At 39.7% G+C, this 23,428-nt stretch overlaps 1 protein-coding gene across 4 annotated transcripts; it reads left to right on the top strand.

Moving 5' to 3' along the window:
• Positions 1 to 336: 336 nt before the first annotated feature.
• On the top strand, positions 337 to 22,181 carry ppp6r2a (protein phosphatase 6, regulatory subunit 2a). 4 transcript variants are annotated; one of them, XM_056367685.1, is made up of 24 exons: positions 337 to 791; positions 4,760 to 4,929; positions 8,372 to 8,626; positions 8,915 to 9,101; positions 9,179 to 9,316; positions 9,411 to 9,476; positions 9,600 to 9,712; positions 10,273 to 10,386; positions 10,657 to 10,783; positions 11,077 to 11,229; positions 11,756 to 11,980; positions 12,402 to 12,466; positions 12,675 to 12,790; positions 12,880 to 12,965; positions 13,858 to 13,938; positions 14,078 to 14,175; positions 14,392 to 14,449; positions 14,809 to 14,936; positions 15,063 to 15,187; positions 15,287 to 15,431; positions 16,110 to 16,192; positions 16,361 to 16,550; positions 17,530 to 17,637; positions 19,248 to 22,181. In XM_056367685.1, exons 3-24 carry the CDS (start codon positions 8,400 to 8,402, stop codon positions 19,294 to 19,296), a joined length of 2,682 nt encoding a protein of 893 aa, XP_056223660.1. In that variant the 5' UTR covers positions 337 to 791; positions 4,760 to 4,929; positions 8,372 to 8,399; the 3' UTR covers positions 19,297 to 22,181. The 4 variants fall into 4 exon arrangements, with proteins under 4 accessions (XP_056223660.1, XP_056223657.1, XP_056223659.1 ...); XM_056367682.1 differs by having other exon boundaries at positions 338 to 791; positions 16,358 to 16,550; XM_056367684.1 differs by having other exon boundaries at positions 344 to 450; positions 16,358 to 16,550.
• Positions 22,182 to 23,428: the final 1,247 nt, after the last annotated feature.

Below are 23,428 nucleotides of genomic sequence, written 5' to 3'. Positions count from 1 at the left end.
GGAATTTTTGTCAAATCTAATCAGTGCTGAAATTTAAATACGTATCACTTGCAATTGTTTAAGTTGATGAATAGGTGTATGGGTAAGGGAGGGGCAAAAAGTCTGCTGAACTACCTCTAAATAAACAACATAAATACGTGTTTAATGTCCATATAAAACACTTTAATCTTGATAGAAAACAAATCATCAGACATGTAGGCTTCCGTAGTAGAGTTAAAATACAACACTTTAAAATACCATGACGTTTAGAGTTAGAACTTGACTAATAGTTTAAATAGATGTAACAGTGTCGGCCGTCGCGTCATTCAGTGTACTGTCTGAAGTCGGTGCACGTTCCCGTTGTAGGTCTACTGCGCGCTCTCGTAACCATGTCGCCATTTTGATTCGAAAAATATGACTGAGTTTTTCCTGCCTTGCATGCTAAAGTTAGCCCCGCGTTTGAATTACTTTGTGCGTGAGTACGAATCATACATTCTATATCTTAAATAACAGGCATTGCTATTAATGTAAAGTAGCCGTTAACGTTGGAGAACTCTTTATTTGATAGACTTGAAAGCAACATTTGGCTAACGTTAGCTAAGTTGAGCTAGCTAACAGTAGCCAGTGTTGTCGCAGACTGACCCCTTCTTCAAAACAAATCACTATTCGCTCACAGGCTAATGTATGTTAGCTAACACAGATAGCTAGTAGTTAGCTGGATAGCTAGTGACTTAATAGCTGGTTGCTTGACGCAAAACTCCACCAACAATCCAATACAGACGGGAGGAATAGCAGCGGACTTTCAATCAAAGGTAAGTTTGGACGAAAAGATCGTCATGAGTTCGAGCAACTAGCGAACGTTTACTCTGCTGCTCCATCGACAAAGTTGAACCCAAGTTGGAGAGCTATTTAAGTTGGCTATCTCAGCTCAGTACACGTTAACTGTTAGTAGCTAATTAGCTTACGTGCTAATCAGAGTAAAGGAGGAACTAACATGAATGTTTTCAAAACTGATTGCTAATACTATAAGTTAGTGTCTAAGAATTGCCAAAAAACGTTGATCAAGAATCCGATGTTGGCTAATCGGCTAAATTTTCCAAAGGAAACTGTTTAGTTGTTAGATTAGTTAACGTAACATAGTCACTAAGTTAGGAATATCAGTTGAGTTTGGGTGCCATCTATGTTAATGTAATTTTATTTCCCCTACTGATATATTATTTATATTATTCTATATCCACACAAGTTTTCGTTATCATCTAGTAGTTAACTAACGAGCTATATAAAGTAGTGTTGTTCAGTGCAGCCACTCGGATTTGGCTGAGGCCAGCAACAACGAAGCCTCGTTGAGTTACTTTAAATGAAGTACACACCGTTTGTATGTTAGTTACCGATGGATAAAGAAGGAGACTTAGTGTTTGTAAGACAGCTGCGGAATGTAATTAACCACGAGGACTGTAATTACTGTAACGTTAATCTACGTCGTTTTTTTTTAATCTTTAATCTCTGGTAGTGGTGCCTCCACTGGAGTTGAAGTAAACAGAAATCTGAGCTCCTACCACAAGTCAGTTGATGTGCATTTCATGCCAAGGCTGCGCTGCTCACTTTACATTTCTTTAGCTACACATCAGTGTGTCTTTCATTGTTAGACAGTCTTGGGGAAACAGATTCATATATATTTTTTTCATTATTGATCGATCTGTTAATTTAAAATACATTGTATCATTTGCTTGGATTTGTAAGGAAATAATGGCAAGTGCCCCAGTCAAGTCATTAAAGTCTGAAGCCCTGGCTTATTTTGTCTGACAGCTAACAAACCCAAAGATAATCAGTGATGTGATTTGATGAAGCACCAGGAACTCTTTACATTTATGAAGGGGTATTAGAAATCACAAGCAAAATGACTGTCTTTTATTCTCATAAAGAGGTCTCTCAGTACTTTGGGACCATCATCTCTGCATCAAGCATTAGGTACAGGTCTGTTCATCTAATTTTACAACTTCAGCGCACCTAAGTGCAAGTAAGCAGCAACAGGCTGACTAAAACTGTAGCTTTTGTTTGTCCTCTGAAGTGCACTATTGCAGATTGGTTGATCATTTGCTAGCACATGCCACTAAGTATCTAGAACAACATGATAAACATTCAGTTGCCACCAGTTGCATCTTTATTTGCATTCAGCATGTAAAGGAGAGCTCAGATATTTCAAGGGATGGTGGAAATCCCTTTTGCTTGCTGCATTTTAAGTTGCCTAATTACAGACTATTGTTGACTCACAACATTTACACATATGCTCTTTATGTGTGCTATTGTTCCTCTTTTCATCGTCTGTTATATGTGCCAGTAGACTGTTTTTGTTGAGATTGCCTCTAGCGGGTTCTATTTTGGATGTAAAGTCAAGCATTTGCTCCTCTGTTCAGTGTCCACAGGGAGCGTTCAACAGGGTTATTACTGCACTTGTGTACTCTGTAAATGTATGCCAGATGGACGCTGCTGCTGCTGCTGCTGCATGTGCAAGGAAGGGTCCTCCTCAGGAAAAGGGGAAAAGAAAAAAGGAGGAAGCACTTTGATTTCCTCCCTGAGCTTTACTTCCATGATCAACAGATGATAGCATGTTGCTCAGAGAAGTTTGTCCAAGTCTACAAAGCCAGCAGATGTAATTGTTTTGTTGTTACTGCTGGTGTACTCTGTTGTCTAGAGTAGCTGCCACAGTAACCACATGACACAAAACAAACTAAACATACTCACATAGTGACAAAAGCATCAAATACTCATTCTCCATCATTCAAGGTACATCCTCCATTCACCATAGTGGGCATTTAAAAGCTTGCCTGATATTAACTTGCAGTGCAATGAGCCACAAGAAGGAGATTAAATCTTGTTAGTGTTTGCAGCAGTTGTACAGGTATAAGGGTAGTGGTAGGTTTTTTTTTTTGATTGTCATTCTGGAAATCGGCCATAACCTTTCATGGTAATTTCCAGGATTGAAAACTGATATACTGCAGTCTAATATATATTTCTGGTAAACTTTGTGATATGTGTCTGAAGGCAGCAGCCTAATGCATTTTCATAGGGTATTGTCTTGTAGGGAATCTTCACTTATACACCCTTTTTACATGCTAGTGAATATTCCTATTGTATTGAGTTAATACCTGATTGATGCAGGCATGCACATCATAATTATGTTTGTTAATTTCAGCTCTTTAGGTTGTTGTTGTAACCTAAAAGATGACACAGCATGTTTTCAATCTTAAGTTCTACGTTTTGCTAAATGATAGCCTGTAGAACTGTGAGGTCCCAAAATGTTTTGTTAACTAACCTCAAAGTTTGATACATTGTCTGCATTTTATTGAAACAGACACCACACTGATATTGAAGCAATAACACAGATGCGTAGGGCACTTGCAAAATGTTGCAGAGGAGCAAAACATATAGTTGATACCAGTCCATTAAAAAATGAGGATATTCCTTATCTTCTTATAAAATCAACTGCGCTTTAACACATGGAAGCAGTTTCATGTTACTTTTTATACATTAAACTGAAACCTACATTCTGTAAATTTGACTCTACTATATTTTACTATCTTCTCTAACATCAGTGTCATTCGCCATCAGTTGGAGAGGCAACTTGATGACTTATATTGAGCCTCTTTACCAACATATTTGTCTTATGTTTCTAATATGTTTTCAGTGAGTTAGAGTCTAATTAGAATGGATGTATAGATTTTTACATATGTATTGCTTTGAGTTATACATCACGAACAACATAAAAATAAATAAATATAATTATACCAACAGGTAAACCCGCATTTTACAGATTACAGATTTTACAGATTACGTACATTAGCTCTAAGGTATGAAATTGAAAAAGTAGAAAGGAAGACTGAATGTTAATGAGAACAAAGCTTACTTAATTTCAATAGAAGAGCAAACATATATGACAAGGTATATAAATGCTACCCATGCAGAGATACAGTACTATATACAGTAGTACTTTTTAGGGGTTCTGGTGCACATGACTGAAAAACATTAGGGGCACAGGTGTTTTTTTTTTTTTTAAATAAATAACTTGATGCAACTCTTTTTTGAAAAGCTAAACATACAGTATGGATAAGACATGGGGGCAAACTGACTTAACAAGGAGAATACTAAAGAATTTTAGCCATAACATGTACATAGCACCTAACAAAGGACCAGTATGCATTGTGCTTCACAAATGCATCCTCTCTCAAACACTATTGAGTCTTGTAATTCATTCCAGGGTTTTGAAAATAGGGTTGAGGTTTGATGGCATTTTATCCAATCTGAAATCAGTATTAAATTGATGAAGAAATCAACATTAGTTTTCACATCATTCATAACCTTTTCAGAACAGTACTGGCTACCAACAAGAATCTTCTTCCTGGATGTTGTGAGCTCTGCTAATAAGAATATCAGAACGAGGGATGGGTGGGGTTAGGACAACTTTATTGATACTACTATTTAGGGCTGGACAATGTATCGTCTTTATGATGTGTGCATGCACAACAGTCACATCGCGTCATGAGTAATCTTTGAGAATTTGGGAGCGACCAGACGCCTCCCTGGTGGTATTGTGAGATGAATAAGAATCTAAACATCTGAAGTGCCTAAAGCTTTTACACAGTACTGTATATAACCAATGTTAAGCTGACTCATCATGAGGACAACTTTACATTTTCATATCTACATTCACATAGGCTATTTGTGCAGATCTAAAATCTTGTCTGAGTGGTATGATAACAATTTTTTCTTCTGTGTTGTGCAGGTTATGGTGAGCGTCTCAGTGTCTCATCTCCTAAAGAGGCCTGCGTTTTAAGAGGAGACCCATGCTGATAAATGCCAGGCCTCGCCACACTCTCTGTTGTCTGCACAAACACAAATGCCTGCCTGCCCGAGGGGGAGGTCTGATTAAAGATATCCACATTTCATCCACTGGTATGTGTGAGCACTTTGTCTTTTTGTAATATATAGACTATGACTACATTTACTCGGACCATAATGTTGTCATTGTAAATAACATAATATTTAGTTTATGCTGGGTATGAGTTGCTTATAGATACGTTCAATGCCAAATTTAGATTCACATTCCGTAGAGGAAGAACATCTGACCAAAATAAAGATATAGTGACATCAAAAGATACTGTGCATGAATGCATTAGGTCTTTGACAATTGGGGATTCATTTGATTGAGCTTCACTGGGATAATATGAAGTCTGTTTGTTATTTAAAATTGTATAGAGTGCTACACAAATGACATATTTTTGTAGGCTCCCTCGACAAAAAAGCCAATGGGATTTTTCCATTGGCTTTTGCATTATTGCAGAAAACAAACTGACAAACAAAAGTTTATCATACTTACACGCTATGGTAGATAATCAGGTAAATAATCTTCACAACTAAACCCCACTTTATGATGTTTGAAGCCTAAATAAAGTAAAAAGCTAATATTAGGATATAAATGAACTACACCACATTCACATAACTTCATAACAAACTTCATAACCACTAAACTTCAAAAGCCTTTCCTTTTAGAAAGTTAGTGCAAGTATAAACACAATGGGGCTGTAAAGGTGGACTGGTGAGTAGATTGGTTTTTGTCTCATTTAGCCACTTGGATCACTAGGATCACTTAAAAGATGAAAATTTCTTGAGCTTATGTTGGCTACAAACCTTATGCCAGTCATCTAACCAAAAACCCATTCAAAAAACCCAGAGACTTCAGGATGAAGGAACAGGAATTTTGAGGACCAATTCCTGCAGCACTCTGGCTGCAGCCTTTTATTTGTAGTATTGGTATTGGCACTTTCCCATTCACTCCAATGGGAAAGCGTTACAAAACTTTTGACTGGTATTGTACATTACTCCTTCTATCTGTCTAAAAGGAATTGGGTTCAAGACCACATGTGGAATCAGGATTAAGAAATTTATGGTGTGGGAGGAGAGACCTCACCACATAGCGAAACGTTGTGATTTCTTGAACCTACAGCTACGGCTTCCACTGTAGCATTGCTCCTAGTAGCTTGTTCCAGGGGTTCTATTGCAAGTGCAAAGAATTCTGGTGAAATTGATATCTAATTTACAAAATAAGGGCCCAGACCAAATTTACCAAAGGACTGTAGAAGATATGGCCAATCTATCCTATCAAAAGCCTTTATAGCGTCAGGTGAAATAACAAAAACAAATTTGTCCCATTCTGATTATTAAACAGGCAACGAATGTTACTACAAGAATTACAGCTTAAAAACTAGTCTGATCAATACATATGATAGTTGAAAGCGCTGTCTTTGACTATTAGCTTTTTATCTACATTCAGATATAAATCTTATATATCTGGATTACTCAAAATGGTTGTTTGTAATCTGTATAGCTTCTCATAAATCTTTTAAAAGTAGTAATGTCTTCAGTGCTGTATAGTTTCCTACCAGAAGCATCTGTCACACAGGATAGTTTGACTGAAGCATGAGGTTAGTTTAATTACCTACTAGGTTTGTTCCCAAACTTTGTTTAGCATACATGAGCAATTTTTCTGCTTCAAGGACGGCCCAAACAGAAGTGATTGTAGCCTGTAAATCATCAGAAGGATGAAGATTTTGCTCCTTCTGAAAGTCGTTGACCTCTTACTTACTCTGTCTGCCCTCCTAGCAACATAAAAAATAACCACACCCTGAATATACGCCTTAGCTGTGTCTAGAAGAAGATTGGAGGAAATATCAGGTTTATTATTATCACTCAAAAACGCCTGTATTTCTCAGTTCGTTTCTAAATTTTGGATCTTTGAAAAGATAATTATTGAATTGGTTGCCAATCTGCATTGCTGGCTAACTCAAGAAACAGAAAGAATGATGTCATCAGTGGAACAAAAAATGACACTTTCCAGTGATCTGGTGAAGAAATAATAGCTGTTTAAAACAGTCGGTAAATAATAAGAAATTAAAGTCAATGAAAGCTAAAAATTCATGCTCCAGTAATCCCTGTTAGTTGACTGAAGGCACCACAGCTCAGCGGACCACTACAGAGCCACTGGAGTTGGGAGCAGAGTATTTGATTGTTGTAGGTATAGTCTGTTGAGTAAACGGTCAGTAACACAGGTACAGTGCTTAAATATAGCATAATTTCCTCCTCTGACATCACAGCACTGGCAGCTGCTTTAAAACACATGCTTGTAGTTTTTTTTGTTGCTAAATTAGTTACCCAAGAAGCTAGCTAATCCCATGGTTTGTCAGTGGGAGACAGCTAATGAGCTGTTAATGTACAGTATAGTGTTATATTCATTGTGCCATCCTTCATGTCACAAATTAATGGGTCAAGTGAAATCTGACCTTCGTGGCCACGGAAGGAAAGCAACTTCTCTCTGGAAAGTTGAGGAGTATGTTGTTTCATCTGTAAGTGGTGGACCTGCACCACCATCAGCTGCAGTCAGGCTTTGGGAGGAGGCTTCACTATTAGTGTCTCTAAAAGCATTAATTGCTCTGTTGTTATCCCTATGGTCTCACGGAGGGAGTCCCTCATGAATATTGTAACCTGTGGACCCTCTTCTCATTTGGGAATGCTAATGACTAATGAGGTTGTGGCAAAAACCACGTTCCTTAAGGTTATCCACTTTAACTGTTAGCGTTTGTTATTAGCTGCTAGCTGCATGCAAAGAGACTCCAGAGACTTCTATGGATGTCTTCAGATCACCAGGCGGATGGTTTGCCGCCGTGGCAACAGCATTGCAGATTCCACATGAGCCGATTCCTGTGCTTGTGCATGCTGGAATTAGTTCTTCGACATGTATGAGTCAGTAAGATAGCTACATTTGTTAGTTTAGGATAAATACACTTAACAGAAAAGTCGTTGGTGGTTGGCTTGAATTGACTGAGCTGGTGAGGGAAGCGTCTATTCTCTCTCCATGCTCCTCACACGACCCTCCAGCTGTGATTTACTTTTTGTGGGCATCAACATTTAAATTCACCAAAAACCTGGACTGGGTTTTTAAAGGTTTACATGAAAGAACCATATAAAATGAAAGAACAGTAGAATGTATCTTGTTTCTTTTGCAGAATCCTATGGAAACTTCATTAAAGTTTTAATTTCATTAAAAATGCCCTGTATTATCTCAGCATAAACGGGAATAATTCACATCTTAATATGATCGTCAGAATATTAAGAGTATTAACATAGTCTATGATATAAAGGACAGGAAGGTGTGACTCTCGAGTGAATATCTTTGTTTACATCATTTTCTCTCCTCTGCTTACTTCCCCACCTACTTGTCCACTCTTCCCTTCCTCACCCCTTTTGTTATTTCTGGGCCTCCCTGTGTTCCCTCATCCTCCTCTCCCTGCAAATATTCTTTACCCTCCCTCCCTCCTCACTCTACCGTCATATGACCCAGGGCTGTGTCCCCCGTCCCAGCGGCAACCATGTTTTGGAAGTTTGACTTGCACACCACCTCCCACATCGACCAGCTGCTGGACAGGGAGGACGTGACGCTGAGAGAACTGATGGAGGAGGATGACGTCCTGCAGGAATGCAAGGCCCAAAACCGTCGACTGCTCCTCTTCCTTTCCCAGGACCACTGCATGCAGGAGCTGGTCAGCCTCATCACCACAGAGCCACCTGTTGATCTGGAGGAGCGGAGCCGCTTTAAGTGAGGCTTGTATAATTTCTTTGATTTGTTCTCATATTTGTCATTCATATAATGTCAGCAATACAATGCACATACAATACAATGTTCAGCTCTGTTTATTTAAATTTATAACATCCTATCTTTTCTGATCTGGTCAAATTCCCCACAGAAACCAAATTTCAAATTTCTTTTCACCTCTTTTAGACAGATCAAAGCTCAGATAATGAGAAAACATTTCAGAAATGCCACTTCAACATCATTAGTTGCACCAAGACCCCCTCTCATTGCCGTCCTGTGTTTTCTTCTAAGATTTCCCAACATTGCTTGTGAGCTCCTGACATCAGATGTGTCCATTATAAACGATAAGCTGGGTGCGGACGATTCTCTCCTCGAGATGCTCTACCACTTCTTGGAGCAGGACCCACCTCTCAACCCGTTACTGGCCAGCTTTTTCAGCAAAACTATCGGCAATCTCATTGCCAGGAAAACCGAACAGGTACAATGAAAAAGATTGAGGCTTCCACTGTTAATCCACTGTACCCTATAAAACTGACTAAAATGAAAATTTTCCAGGTTATTAGCTTTCTAAAGAAAAAGGAAGGCTTCATTGGCCTGGTGCTGAAACATATTGATGCCTCTGCCATGATGGACCTGCTGCTTCGCCTCATCAGTTGTGTGGAGCCTGCCCCCTTGAGGCAGGAGGTCCTCCATGTAAGAAACATAAATACGTCTGTGCACCTCCTCTGAGTAAATGTTTAAACAAAACATGACAGTATCTGATGTAGTTTATGTTTTTCCATCCCAGTGGCTGAATGAGGAGAAGCTGGTACAGAGACTCACAGAGCTCATCCATACTGGTAAAGATGAGGAGGTGAGTGACGCTGACCTGTCAACGTGTTGTTATGATACTGATACTTTGTTAGATGAAGACAAACTTAAAGAAACCATCTTAATGGTTAATTTACATTAAACAATTCAACACTTTACCTTTCAGAGACAATCAAATGCGTCCCAGACACTTTGTGACATCATCCGCCTTAGTCGAGACCAGGCCAATCAGATGCAGGAGAATGTGGAGGCTGACCCACTATTGGCCGTACTAGAGTCGTAAGTTTAAAATGCCTTATTGTTAATGTTTCAAGAGGGAAAATAAATCTGACCTGTGACCAGTTTTTTAGCAACAAATAATGGGTTTTCAGTGTTTGGAATGAGTGTGCAACGGAAAACCTTTTACTATTTAACTGGCCACATTAGAAACAAAAATGCTACCAGACTGGCTTTGTTTAGTGGGAAAACTAGTCAAATGTTTGGCCCATCCTCAAAGTCCAAGACCTCAAACTGGTCCAAAGGAGAAAAGAGTTAGCCTACAGTTATGTGACACCATAACTGGTAGTTTCATTTTATGCTCTTTTTCTCAACATAGGACAGGTTTCCTATGTTGTAGCTAATTCCAGATGTACTATTTCCCAACCTGGAGCGAATAATTCTTTAAAAGAAAAAAATAAACAACTATGAATTTCTGCGATCACTTCAAGTGAATGAGAAAGTGGTCTCAGACATTTGGAGCCCACTGTAAATAGCGGAGTAATTGGTTTGTTTGCTTCAACAGACCATGTCACCATCATCAAACTTTAAGTTGTTACAGCATAAACCTGTGCACCTTTCAGGCAGGAGAGTGTGGCGGGGCTCCTCAAGAACTTGTTTGAGGGGGAGAGGAGCGAGGCCTCCATCGTTAACGGAACTCAAGTGCTACTTACCTTACTGGAGACCAGGAGGTCTGGGTGAGTTGAAGTGGCTTCTGTCAAGTTCTTAATTGTAAATGTTGGAGGCTTTGATCATTTTGGTTTCTTTGGGTTGTGGCCCTCCCAGGTCTCATGAGCAGATGTAATTAAAATCTTGTTTTATTTATTCCTGTAAGGTATTAGGAATGCAGAGGAAATATAGGTGTATCCATATGAACACAGGCACAGGCACTTGTTAGGTAGTATAATCTTAACTTTATAGTTTTAAAGTTTGGTTACCAGATGTTGTTGTCTGCTTGTCTCTCCTAGGTTGGAAGGGCTGATGGATCTGTATTCTCAGGGTTATGAAAGGTCTTACACTGTCAACAGCAGTATTTTAAATGCCATTGAGCCCCATTTAAAGGACTTCCAGCAGCTTCTTCTGGACCCCCCCAAGGTAAAGCTGCATTGCAGTGCCATCCCATGAAGTAATAATGATACTAAACATGATAGAGCATCTTGCTCACACACCAGCACACTACATGAGTACTCAGTACTCAGCTAGCACATTTTAGCACACTTTCAAAATAGCGCAGTAGCTGATGGTTAATTGACAGTACAAAATTTTATATTTTCTTTTGTTTTCCCCTGTTACAGTTGTAGAATTGAGAATCAGTTTTTTGTGTACTAGTATCCAAACAACATTTAATGGCAACATTAGCTGATGTACTTTTCTTTTTCCATCTACAGAAAAGTGCAATATTGACGACCGTTGGCGTTCTTGAGCAGCCACTGGGGAACGCCCGCCTTCACGTGGCCCGGCTGGTGGCCGCCCTACTGCAGACCAATGCCCCCAGTATCTGCCAGGAGCTCTGCAATCTTGCCACCATGGACCTACTACTGGTAGGCTGAGGCTGTAGCTCCTTTTTCGCATTGCACACATAGCGAGTATGATGTGTTTGAGCTCTCATATGTTTTTTTTTAGTAGCTGTTTTAGAGGAGGTTTTTGCCTGACTCTGTTTGTATGTCTGAAACAGTTACATCAGATTTGCACAAGGTTAGTCAAGAGGTGGGGAACCTCTGATTATCTTATCACACCCCCTGACCAAAGGGCAGTGGGTGTGACCTTTTTGGAGCAGGTTCATTTTCGTGCCGTTCAGCAGACAGTGGATTCAAATGCTCCACTGTTGCCTTAGTTAAACAACATGGCGGCAGCGGTTCAGATATTACCATCATGGCTTCTTTAATGTGACAGAACAGCGACACACAGAACCGTGTGGTGTTGCAGTAATTGTCTAAAATGCTCAGAAAAGAACATGCAACACATACTGGTATCTTGACATGTTTTTAAGGGATGTGCTGCTTACAATTGTTCTGTCTTTCATACTGCATGTCAGTGACTTTGCTTTATATTTTCCTCTGTGAACAGGATCTGTTCTTCAAATACTCCTGGAATAATTTTTTGCACTTCCAAGTGGAGCTGTGTGTGGCGGCTATCCTGAACCACCCTTCCTCAGAGGAGCGTCCCAGCCCAGGCCTCCAGAACCACGACGGGAAGCCTGCAGCATCTAACGCCGAGGTGCAAGGGGAGGCAGTGGAGACAGGCAGGACCATTGACCCACAGACCTCCATCCACAATGCCCTTGTGGCACATGTAGGTGGCTCCAGCAGCTCTGTACCCTGAGAATATCATATTACAACCAAGTCCCCTAGAAGTTGATGAGGCGATGCATCAATCAAGAAGACCCCCCAGTCGTCTTTCATGTTGTCAGTTGAATCACTGCAGTTTTTCTTTATCTGCGCGGTTAAAAAAATGCAGGAGCAGAAGTGTGGCAGGCTGTTAACTTTACAAACAGAGCTGACTGTGATGGGAGTAGAGACGGGTGGTGGAAAGAGAGGGCAGCTGTATGCCAGACAGCACTAGGCAGGGCAACACGACTCGTGTGTTTGCTGCTCAGCTCTGGTGCTCACTTTCAGTTACCCCCCTGAAAATCCTGATTCATGATACTCCTACTGTTTTTTCAGCCTATGTCCACACTCATATTCACACCGTGTTTCTGTTGTTGAACCCTCAGCTTTTCCAGAAGTGTCGATTGGTACAGAGGATTCTTGACGCCTGGGAGGAAAATGATAGAATACAGTAAGAGTCTCTTCATGTGCACGGCTAGCAATGAGCGTCAACACATTTGTATTAAAATAGCACATTTCCTTCCACTGCATTATTCCTGTGCAGATGCATTTTGTTTTTATACATATTACGTGTGGTAGTTACATACTGATTATACATGTCAAAGGTAAAAATAGTAGTTACTGTGTTGAAGGTAATCCTAAGTGTACCTGAATCTTAGGTCTGAGGGCGGCACCAGGAGAGGCAACATGGGTCATCTGACCAGAATTGCTAACATGGTGGTCCAGAACCTGGAGAAAGGACCAGTACAGGCCCAGATCACTGACCTCATCAAAGGTAGTCGTATATTACAGGAGGCCTGATCAAGGCCAGAGAAGTTATCTGCTTAACTGAACATTCACTAATTCACTGGTTTCCTCTCACAGAGCTGCCAGAGGACTGCAGAGGTCGCTGGGAGAGCTTCGTGGATGAGACCCTGAGAGAGACTAACAGGAGGAACACGGTAGAGCTGGTGAGTTTTCATTCAGTAGCATTCTTTTTTTTTTTTTCCTGAATAAATAGCTTTCTTTTAACTTCCTCTAATTTCCTCTTCTCTCCCAGTTTATGCCCATTCAGAGCAGCAGTTACTCAGTTCAGAACCAGCACACTGTCAGAGAAGCCGTTACCAGCTCCTCAATGAATTAGACTTGTCATTTAATAAATGCAACAATATATGCAACAAAAATCAGAAGTGTTTTTCATTTATAAACATTAGTGGCCATGATTTAAAGGTGGAGTTTTCTTGTAAACAGACTAAATCATGTTTACAGTGTCAGTCAGTGTTACTAATCAAAGCACACTGTGTGTATCGTTGGACTCTAACAAACAAACATGCGGAATGTATTTCCTTCCTCATAAAACATTTGCAAAGCTGATTTTATTTATTTATTTATTTTAGTATTTTTAACCCTGCACAGTTAACATCCGTATTTACTCGCCAGCAGTCTACTTCCTCCTCGTCTTTGATGGCACATTGCAGCACTTCCTGCTGTGTAACTGCCTCCTGTAGATCAGTGGAGAAGTCTGAACCCATTGGCAGGAACGTGTATTGCATCTTAATACAAACATGGTATTGTGTCACAGGAGTGTGCGTATCCTTGTACGTGTGCATGACACAAACATGGGGACCCACTTGTAGAAAAGCTCCACAGCGCAGCCATAGGTTAAAAAATCCACAAAACTTTAAAGGCAGCATTAATCTAATATTTGACTGTTTTCTGTTTAAAACATTGCCATGACTTTTTAAGTTTTTGTCTGTCATATCATAATTACAATGTGAAGTAGATATATGTATTGTAAGGCCAGTGGACACTGTAATGTTCAACACCAAAAAGTTCACCAGACCTCCACACTGTGTCCTGCAGGTAAGCACCCACAACATGCACTCGTCCAGTGAGGACGATGACATGGAGAGCCCTTTCCCCAACGACCTGTCTCTCCAGCAGGTACGACTGACTCACCACCATTGAAACAAAATTACATTCCACACTTATCTGATATCTAATAATATAAAGCCTCTATCCATCTGTGATAACCTCTTCTGTCCATAATCGCCTTAAAAAAGTGTCCCTTGCACCCTCCCAGGCCTTCTCCGACTATCAGATCCAACAGATGACTGCCAACTTTGTGGATCAGTTTGGGTTCAACGATGAGGAGTTTAGTGAGCATGATGAAAATATCAAGTGAGTCTCACACAGCATATTGACTCAGCGTCACAGCTCTGCTCAGCAAAAAATCCTTGTTTTTATTCATCCTCAGTAAACACTGTTTGATTTTATGTTTGTCATATTATTGTAATGCTTGAGTGTAGATGTGTTATTCTTTATTCCTGAACATATTCCCACAGCAGTGACCTGACTTTTTAACATGTTAACATTCTCCTTGTTCTCTTTCCTCAGCGCCACATTTGACAGAATTGCCGAAATAAACTTCAATCTAGATGCTGATGATAATAGTGTAAGTGTTTGCAGGCGCTTCTGTCTTACTGTGTTTCTTCAGAAATGTGTATTATTACTTTCCAGACTACTAAAGTTAAATGAGTGGTCAACACTGTTCTGGGTAACCTTGTTATTTTGTATATTTATATAATGTATTGTTTTATTTTGTTAAATTCTCTACAGAAGATATTTACAAACCATGTAATAATACGTAGTTAAATAACAGATATATCACTTTTTGAGTCGTATTTTATAATAATTAAGATAATTGTTTTACCTTGTAGGAGAATAACACAACACTGCACTATTTGTTATTTAAATGAACCCCCACATCGTTTTTCCAAAATCAAAACATCCATGTGTCTTGTTTGTGCACAGGCCAATGCGGCTGCTTTTGAAGCCTGCTGTAAAGAGAGGATACGCCAGTTTGATGATGCTGAAGAGGAAGAGGACATTTGGGAGGAGAAGGAGATCAACTATGCAACACAAGCTAAATCCAGAACAAGGTAAAGCTGAAGATATTTTTCGAGCTCCTGGTTTTCTCAGTGCAGTTTGTTTACAGGTTAAGTCTCTCCGTCTTTGTTAACCTTCTCATCTGTCCTCTATGTGTCTCCATTGGCCCTGCCATCCAGGTTTGGAGTCTCCCAAACCTCAGAGGGCAGCTCCAGGAGCAGCATGGAGAACGGAGGCAGGGAGCAGGACCGCGGATCTGAGTCTGATGAGGACGAAGATTCTGAACAGAACGCGTCAGACACAAGTAAATTGGAGAACAGCCAATCACAGAGCGTCATTTGTCAGTGGAAACAACACTCGGCTCTTTGTCTTATTCTGTGCCCGTTGTTTGTCTTGTTTCCAGGTCCAGGCTGGACAGCGAATTTCAGGGACTCTGGAGGGACTGCAGCATCCCAAAACCAGGCAGGGTGGGACAGCTCAGCCGGGGGTGGAGCAGAGACACAGGAAACAGGCTGGGCCAACTTCACTGAGTTCCAGCCTTTCTCCGGGTGAGAAGCAAAACTGTTGATGCAAAGTAGCAGGTCTCCTAGGCTTATGTTAAAAAAATGAAAAAAAACATTAACTGACATTTAATATTTTATTGGTCTAATAGATCGTAGTTTAAATTGATATTTTACCATACAAATTATGTTCTATATAAGAAGGAGCTGGTAATGTTTAGGCCCATAGATTCGAGAGTGATTGTTCCAACAACCTTTTCATTCAAGACTTACCCAGAGGTCAGTGTGAGAAAAAACAGAAGGTTTTAGAGTTGCGGAAAAAATCTTAAAATTAGGGGAAACCGATGACGGACATGGTGGTGCAGTGGTCAGCACTGTCACCTCACAGAACGAGGTTTTTACTGTATAGCCACACCACTACTAAGTGCTAACAAATATGCTATGGCTGAATGGTTTGACCTAATGCAGAGTGAGGAAAACAAATAGAAAAAGTAAAGGCCATCAGAATCAATGATGATGTATATGACGTACAGAACAGTTAGAGAGAGATCTGTTGTGAGTAGTGCCAAAAATGGCAATTTTATCCATTTACACTTAAATCCACTACACTGTTAGGAGTGAAAAAAGTGCAGTGGTCCTGAAGCCACTACATTTATTGTAAAATATAGATTCTGCTGGAACAGTAGTCTTTACAACTTGTTAACACAGATTTCTCTTCTCCTACAGCACAGAAACGAATCCCAGGTGCAGCTCTCCCGTGGATGGCGGAGCCGCTGATAAACAAGCCAAACAAAACCACGAGAAAAGTGGTGAGTGTTCACCTCAGCTGGTCTACCCACTCCCACCCACCTGCCTCTCTGTTGAAGACAGAACCCGTCTCAGTTAGAGTTGGTGAAAGAATTTAAAATAAATGTAAAACAAACTCTAACAATTACACACCTGTTGCTCAGTACTTTTTTTTGTGTGTCCGTCAGCAGATGCTGGTGCCTCTCCTGGTACTTGGCCAGTGGGAGAAGGGAGGAAGGCTCCTCTCGTGGCCTCAGACAGCAGCTCCTCTGGGGGATCGGACAGCGAGGAGGACGACAAAAATGCTGGTGCTTCTCCAACCGCAGCCATCACCTCGGAAAAGGCTGGCGCCCCTGGCAACAAGACAGCTGACCTCAAAAGGTTAGGATCTTATAACTGAAAGTATTTCTCTCAGATGCCGAGTATTGAGAGCCTCCTCTGTTGACCAGACCACTCTGCACTATATATATGGAGAAGAGAACATTACTGTCTAATACTTTCACATTTTTGTAAATAAATTGCCAACAGTGGAAACCAAGTTCAATTTCAAATGCATTTACAGAACAACAGGCACTTAATGAACTTGAGTACAGTATTGCTTAACACGCAACTCTTTGTCAACAGCCCAAATCATAAATCCAAAGTAAATATATTTTGTTCAAATAAATAATAACTTAAACTTAAATTACGGCATTTTAAGCCTGTAGTTTCCCTCAGAAAAAACAAAATGACATGACATGATGATGAGCCGTCATGGCTGCCATGGTGCACGTAACGCCAACTGAGTTGAGCTATTGTAGCCATAAGCAATATGCGAATGGTGAAACGCGACTCGAATGACGTCAGCAAGTACGTGTACTTGAGTACTCGTACGCATCACTAATAGAGATAGTAAGTTACTGGGCAGCAAATACAATGTTAGTAATTTCTTCACTAGTGTTGAAAGGTAGAATTAAATGACCAATTAAGGAAATAAAACGTTTCTTGAACAAAGCCTTCATCTTCTCAGTCATCGAGGGGACACATGAAGCTAGTTTCGTTTCAAAAACAGCAAAAACATGACAGAAATATTGATATTATTTTATGCAGTTAACTAGATTTTTGATTGTCTTCGGAGTGTTTGATTTAAAGATTTAAAGTGTAAGGACTATGTCACTGCTCCCAGGGAATAAGAGCTTTCTACAAAAGCTGATGTGATTTAGGTTCTTTGCCCCTGCCCAGTGACATAAGAGGGCTCAGCTATGGAACAAAGAGACGAAGTGTCTTTAACAAAGACACACCACAGGGATTTATGACTTGACAAACAAGAGTGTTAGTGTGAAATTAAAAGTAACTTTTAACCTCCCTGTTTGTTTGGCAGTGAGGAGAGTCCGGTGTCTCTGGAGAAACTCTCTTTGTCAGATCCTCCTAAAACGTCAGAGCAGCCGCCTGCGGAGGATTCACCTGTAAACACACAGACTGAAAGGAAGTAAGTACCTGCCACCTGTCCAATCATTGGACTGAACTCATTGATCACTGATTCTGATTTCATCAGTTTTGTGTTATATCAGGAAAAAATAAGTTAGAGCTTCTAAATTTAAACTTAAACTTCTCTCAAAATAAAAAAAAAAATCCTGTTGGGTCATTAATAATGATGGAAACTTGAGTTGTCTGTTTATTGTTGACATTTTATGGATTACATGATTACTCAAACAATTTAGTAAATAATTGATAAATCACGAATTAGAATTAGTATCCATGGAGACAGAGGGTGAAGGATGATGGCCCTCTGGTATAAAGGTCCAAACAGATACGGGCAGTGGACACACATACGGCTGTGTTTACACTACATTTGGCGTCTGTATGCATGGATGTGTACACACACGTTTGTCAGCAGTAGATACCACACGACTATGAACTCTGGGTCGCAGACGGACATCTGCATGGACCCGTGTGGACAGAGGCAGTTGACAAGATTTAAGTCGCATTGACAACTGGATGCAGAAAGGTGATGCAGAGGTGGACAAAGTTCACAGCTCCATTAGTCAGAGTACAGATCCTCCCGGTCAAATATGACTCCAATCCAAGTGAAAGTTGTTCAGTCAGATTTTTACTTCAGTTAAAGTACTGGAGTACTTGATTTTAAAAATACTGAAGTATTCAAAAGTAAATTTTTTATGTCGACACCTTCTTGTAGTGCTCCACATTGTATTTGCAGAACCTAATGACTCTGAAAGCTTCTGAAAGCACTGACTGACTGTAGAACCTGTAGTATAAAAAGCTTACAGAATATGATACATGGAGTGTAGAAATATCCATAAAAATATAATTGAATCAACAAAAGTCTAAAAGTTTATCTGGAATTAAACAAATGTTACATACCCTGTGGTCTCTGGTGAAGAATCTTCTGCCTCATCTTTATCTCACGTCGCCATTGTTAGGACACTTGAGAGGTTCAAACATGAGGAGTTGGCTGTGATTGTTTTTTCTACTGTGATGAACACAGTGTATGATCTGTCACATTTTCAAATTAAAAGAAAATTCATTCCACTGACTCAAAGCTGCTTCAAAGTAAGAGAACTTCATAGAAATGTAGTGGAGTCAAAAGTACAATATTTGTCTTTCAGTGTAGAGGAGTAAACTATACTTACTATAGTAAGTACAGTTTAGAGTTGCTGTCCACCTCTGTGTGATGGGCATAGTTTACTATTATATGATATCTTATAGACCAAACAGTAAATCAATTCAGTTGCAGCCCTTGTTGACTCTGCAGTAGGAAATGTGAGTTTTATTCTGTCAAAGACATTTGTCTTCATATCATGATAAAAAAACAGTCACTAACGCTGTTGATATTGAGGGTCTAATATATATAAGATACATATATATATATATATTATATGTGTGTGTATATATCTATTTCAAACAAATATCTCTAATTGTTTGTTTCCTTCTTTCTCCAAAAAAACTTTTGTTGTGGAAATCTATTTCAGCCTGACATTTTTTCAGCAGGGACGAATAAAAATGACAGTGAACTAATATCATTGCACTGAAACAGTTTAGGTTGTTAACGAGTAACTTTCCTCTGTGTTGCCCTAACAGAGAGGAAACGTCACCTCCCCAAGAAGTGTCAGTGAACGGACCGGTCTGAGCGAAACCCCGGCACAGAGATCCACCAGTGACGGAGCCGCGGACTGTCAGCCTCCTCCAGAGTGACTCCCCTAAATAACCTCACTGCAACTATGGTGTTTTTACTGAATCACTCTGCCATGTTATTGGACCTGGACACTGCCAATCAACACCAATAATGAGGCGGCGGAACATGTAAAAAAAAAAAAAAAAATCTATATATATGAAAAATGAGAAAAAAAACCAACACAGGACGGAGTGTAGAGGAATCATCTTCAAAGCCTTTTTTCCGATGTTGCACATAATTACGTGCGGTTTTAATGTAGCAGCGACAGAATCCGAGGGGTAACATCATTATTATTTTTTTATGTCCTGAAAGATTTCTCTCCTTCCTGTTCACAGCTGTTGGAACCCAACTGTTAGGGATTTTACATTGTCACCCCTGAATGGATAGCACAGGCTAACTTTTAACAATGCCTCAACAATAAACACCGTTTTTTGAAAACATTTTTTTTTCTCTTCAAGCTTAAGAAAAAGCACTTATGCAGCCATTTTACTGTACATGATAGCACAATGTAAGTGTTCTACCCTCATCTCTGCTGGCTGTCTTATCTGCCCTCACCCCACCCCCACCCCCAATTGAGGTTTTTCCCATTTTTTTTCTCTTTGGTTGCTGTTGATGAAACATCTCTTGTCGTACATCACCAGGTTTCTGAATGTTTTGAAGTGCTTCAGGAGGGTCCGAGGAGGAGGAAGAGGAGGAGGAGGGGGCGGGTCAATGAACAGAGTTCTAATAGTATTACTGTCTTTTGCTCATGTGCAATAATGTCAATTAGCTATTTTATTTAAAATTGAAATTCAGCATTTTGTTTTTTTTAAAGAATCGATCTAGCATTGGACTCATTTGGTAGTTTTGAGCAAACAAATCTGGATTTAATCTCAACTTGAGGTTTCTGATTTTTAAATTTTCTTTTGTTTTTTCTTTGTAGTGCATGTATAACTGGTTCTCTGTTGACCTAGCTAGTGAGCTAAGACCTTCTGATTGTATTGACCTTTAAGTTCTTATTGCTATCCCCCTTAAATCAACCAAACATTATCTACCTATATACAAATATTATCTACATTTAAAAGTAATTTTACAAGCAATCTTGAGATTACTATTGTTGTCTGTTCCTTTTTTTTCTCTCTCTCTGTCTCCACCAAGCACTTACTCACAGGACGAGAGTGGCATCTGGTCAGAGTGATGCTGTATGTTTTTTTTTTTTTTTTTTTTTTTTTTTCTTTTTTTTTTTTTTTTAAGTTTAATTTTATTTCTCTCTGAGCAGCAGGATTGGAAAGAGGACAGGTCTGGGTTCTGCAGAGCTCCAGGCCTCTTTGGTGTACTTACTTAAATCATTTGACAGCGATCAGGTTCTACGATCATTGTTAAAAAAAAAAATTGAAATTAAAAGCGTCTGGTTGACCACATTAATACCAAAAGCTTCACTTCACCCGTCTGGTTGTTGTCTGTCCATCTTTACAAACATCCAGCTGCCTGACAGGGACCACATACACCCCAATAGAGGTTTTAGGTCACTGGACTAAAAGTGTTTTTCCCTCTTCAAGAGGTGCAACACAGGTGATTGCTCCATCTTAGTTCTTTTAGACCTCAGTAGATCACAACATCAGTGCTGTGGCTTTAAACTTGTTCAGGTCCTGTCTTTCTAACAGATGTTTCTGTGTCAATGGCTGGTTCAGTCTCATCCTCCACTAACTCACCCTCAGTGTCCCTCAAGGCTCAATCCTGGGTCCCCGTTTTCGTGTTCCTCTGGCGGCGACAACCAGAGCTGGAGACATTGTTTTCAGGTTGTCTGTCCTTCCCCTTCTCGTGGACACGATATCTCAGTAACACCTTGAGGGAACTTGGCACAAACATTCACTTGGACTCAAGGATGAACTGATTAGATTTTGGTGGTCAAAGGTCAAGGTCAAAGTGACCTGATAAAACAATTTTTAGCCAAAACGCCAGACTTCACACAGAAATTATGACAAAATCTCACACAAATGGTTCGTATTTTCTGACTCTGGATAAACAGGGATGTAACTAGTCTGAGTGGAGGAGACAGACAACCACAAGGAGGTAATCCTAGTTTTCCATTTACATGCTCCCTCTCTGCGACATCTGTAAATTCAATGTCCATTTTCACTGCTACACTGATGACACACAACTTTACCTACCAATCAGACCTGGTGACTAGTCCAACAACCATCCACAACTCCCTTACTGAAATAAAATTCCAGATGTCAGACAATTTCTTACAATTAAATCACAAGCTGATGTCATCGTATTTGGTCACCCCCACAAAAAGAATCCAAATTACAGAAAACTTAGGTCAATTAACAAATGCAATTAAGCGCTTAGGCAAAAATCATGGAGTAATTTTCAACCAGGATTTGTGTTTTACACCCCAGGTGAAGAAAGTTGTTCAGCCATGTTTTTATCACTTTCTCTTTTTATTAAATTCTTTTAATGACTTATGGCCAGGTTTCAGCTGACACCTCCCCATATTTCTGAGCTTTTATCCCCTATGATCCAGGACTCAGTCTGAGATGCTCTGGTCATTCACTGCTGACCATTCCAAGGTCTAGCTTAAAAACTAAAGGTGATGGGGTCTTTGCCGTCAGGACCCTAAATTTTGGACCAACCTGCCAGAGGAGATCAGGCTCTCAGTTCAGTTCAGTTTTACCTCCTTCACTACTTAAGACTCACTTGTATAAAAAAGCTTTTATTGTGTAATGTCTTTGTAATTATCATTTACATTTCACTTTGATTTATTTGGATGTTTGATATTTAGCTAATGTGAAGTGCTTTGTTACTTGTATTGAAAAGTGCTATACAAATAAACTATTATTATTATTATTAACACAGCTTTCAGGAGAGTGAGGGAGATGTCAGTCAAACACAACCTGTACACGCCCACATAATCCTGAGAAGAGCAGGTCAGAGGTCAGGGTCAGCTGCAGAGCAGCAGGAGCTAGACAGACACTAAACACACACCTGTCTGAGAGGTGTTTTATCATACAGACTCTAACTGATGATGGTGTAATGACACGTCAAAGCAGCTGAATAGTACCTTTTTCATATTTTACCTCTTAAACTACAAACTGTGAGTACTTCATATTACTGTTGATCATTTTCCAAAACTTTTACTCGGGTTTTATTTTAACCTTTGAACTTCCAGGCAACATGTTGCAACTTGCTGAAACTTAAAATTCACTTTATATGGAATCAGTTCCATTGAAGAAAGCACTGCTTTATTCATTCATTCATTTTTTGGCACTTTGATGGAGGAAATGTTGGAGTGTCCTTGAATGCACCACCTGAGGAGAGTTATTGCAGCCCCGACTTGCAACTGCTGATCATCACAGCAAATATACTGAATGAGCACTTTATTAGGAACAATTTACTAACACTGGTTCAGTTCTTCACGTTATGAATTCAACAAGATGTTGGAAACATTTCCGCTGAGACTCCGCTCCATGTTGACATGACTGCGTCACATTCATGCTGCCAATCTCATGTTCTCCCACATCCCAAAGGTGGTCTACTACTGGATTCACTATCATGTTTATGAAACAGGTTTGTGATGACGTGGAGCAATATCCTGCTGGAAGTCGCCATTAGAAGATGGTGAGGTGTTGCCAACAACCCCGCCACCCCTCTAAAACAAAGGGATTGGCCTTTTATTGCCATCAACAAAACGGTTTATAAACATATAAGATCTGAATTTACATTCAGAAATGCCCATACACAAATATAATATACACTGTTGCCCATAAAGTTGGAATCATTTTGTTTTCAGACACAATCCTCTGTTTATTCCTATTTAAGTGCATCAGTAATCACTTTTGACCAGGTGCAATGATTACATTATGTTTCCCAATTACCCAGGTGAAATGAAATAAATCACATTGTCACAATCATTTCATGGAAAGAGGTAAAAAATACTTTTATTCCAACTTTATGAGCAACAGTGTATATACATGTGTTTAATTTAATTTCCATATATGGCATATATGAAGGAAAATCATATATGTATATACAATATAGTGTCTAAATGTAAAGATTACATATGAAACCTGTTAGAAATATGAACAATGTCATATATTGACAT

Source organism: Seriola aureovittata, chromosome 22 (assembly GCF_021018895.1).
Source record: "Seriola aureovittata isolate HTS-2021-v1 ecotype China chromosome 22, ASM2101889v1, whole genome shotgun sequence".
NCBI lineage: Eukaryota > Metazoa > Chordata > Actinopteri > Carangiformes > Carangidae > Seriola > Seriola aureovittata.
This window is presented reverse-complemented; position numbering and strand designations above follow the sequence as displayed.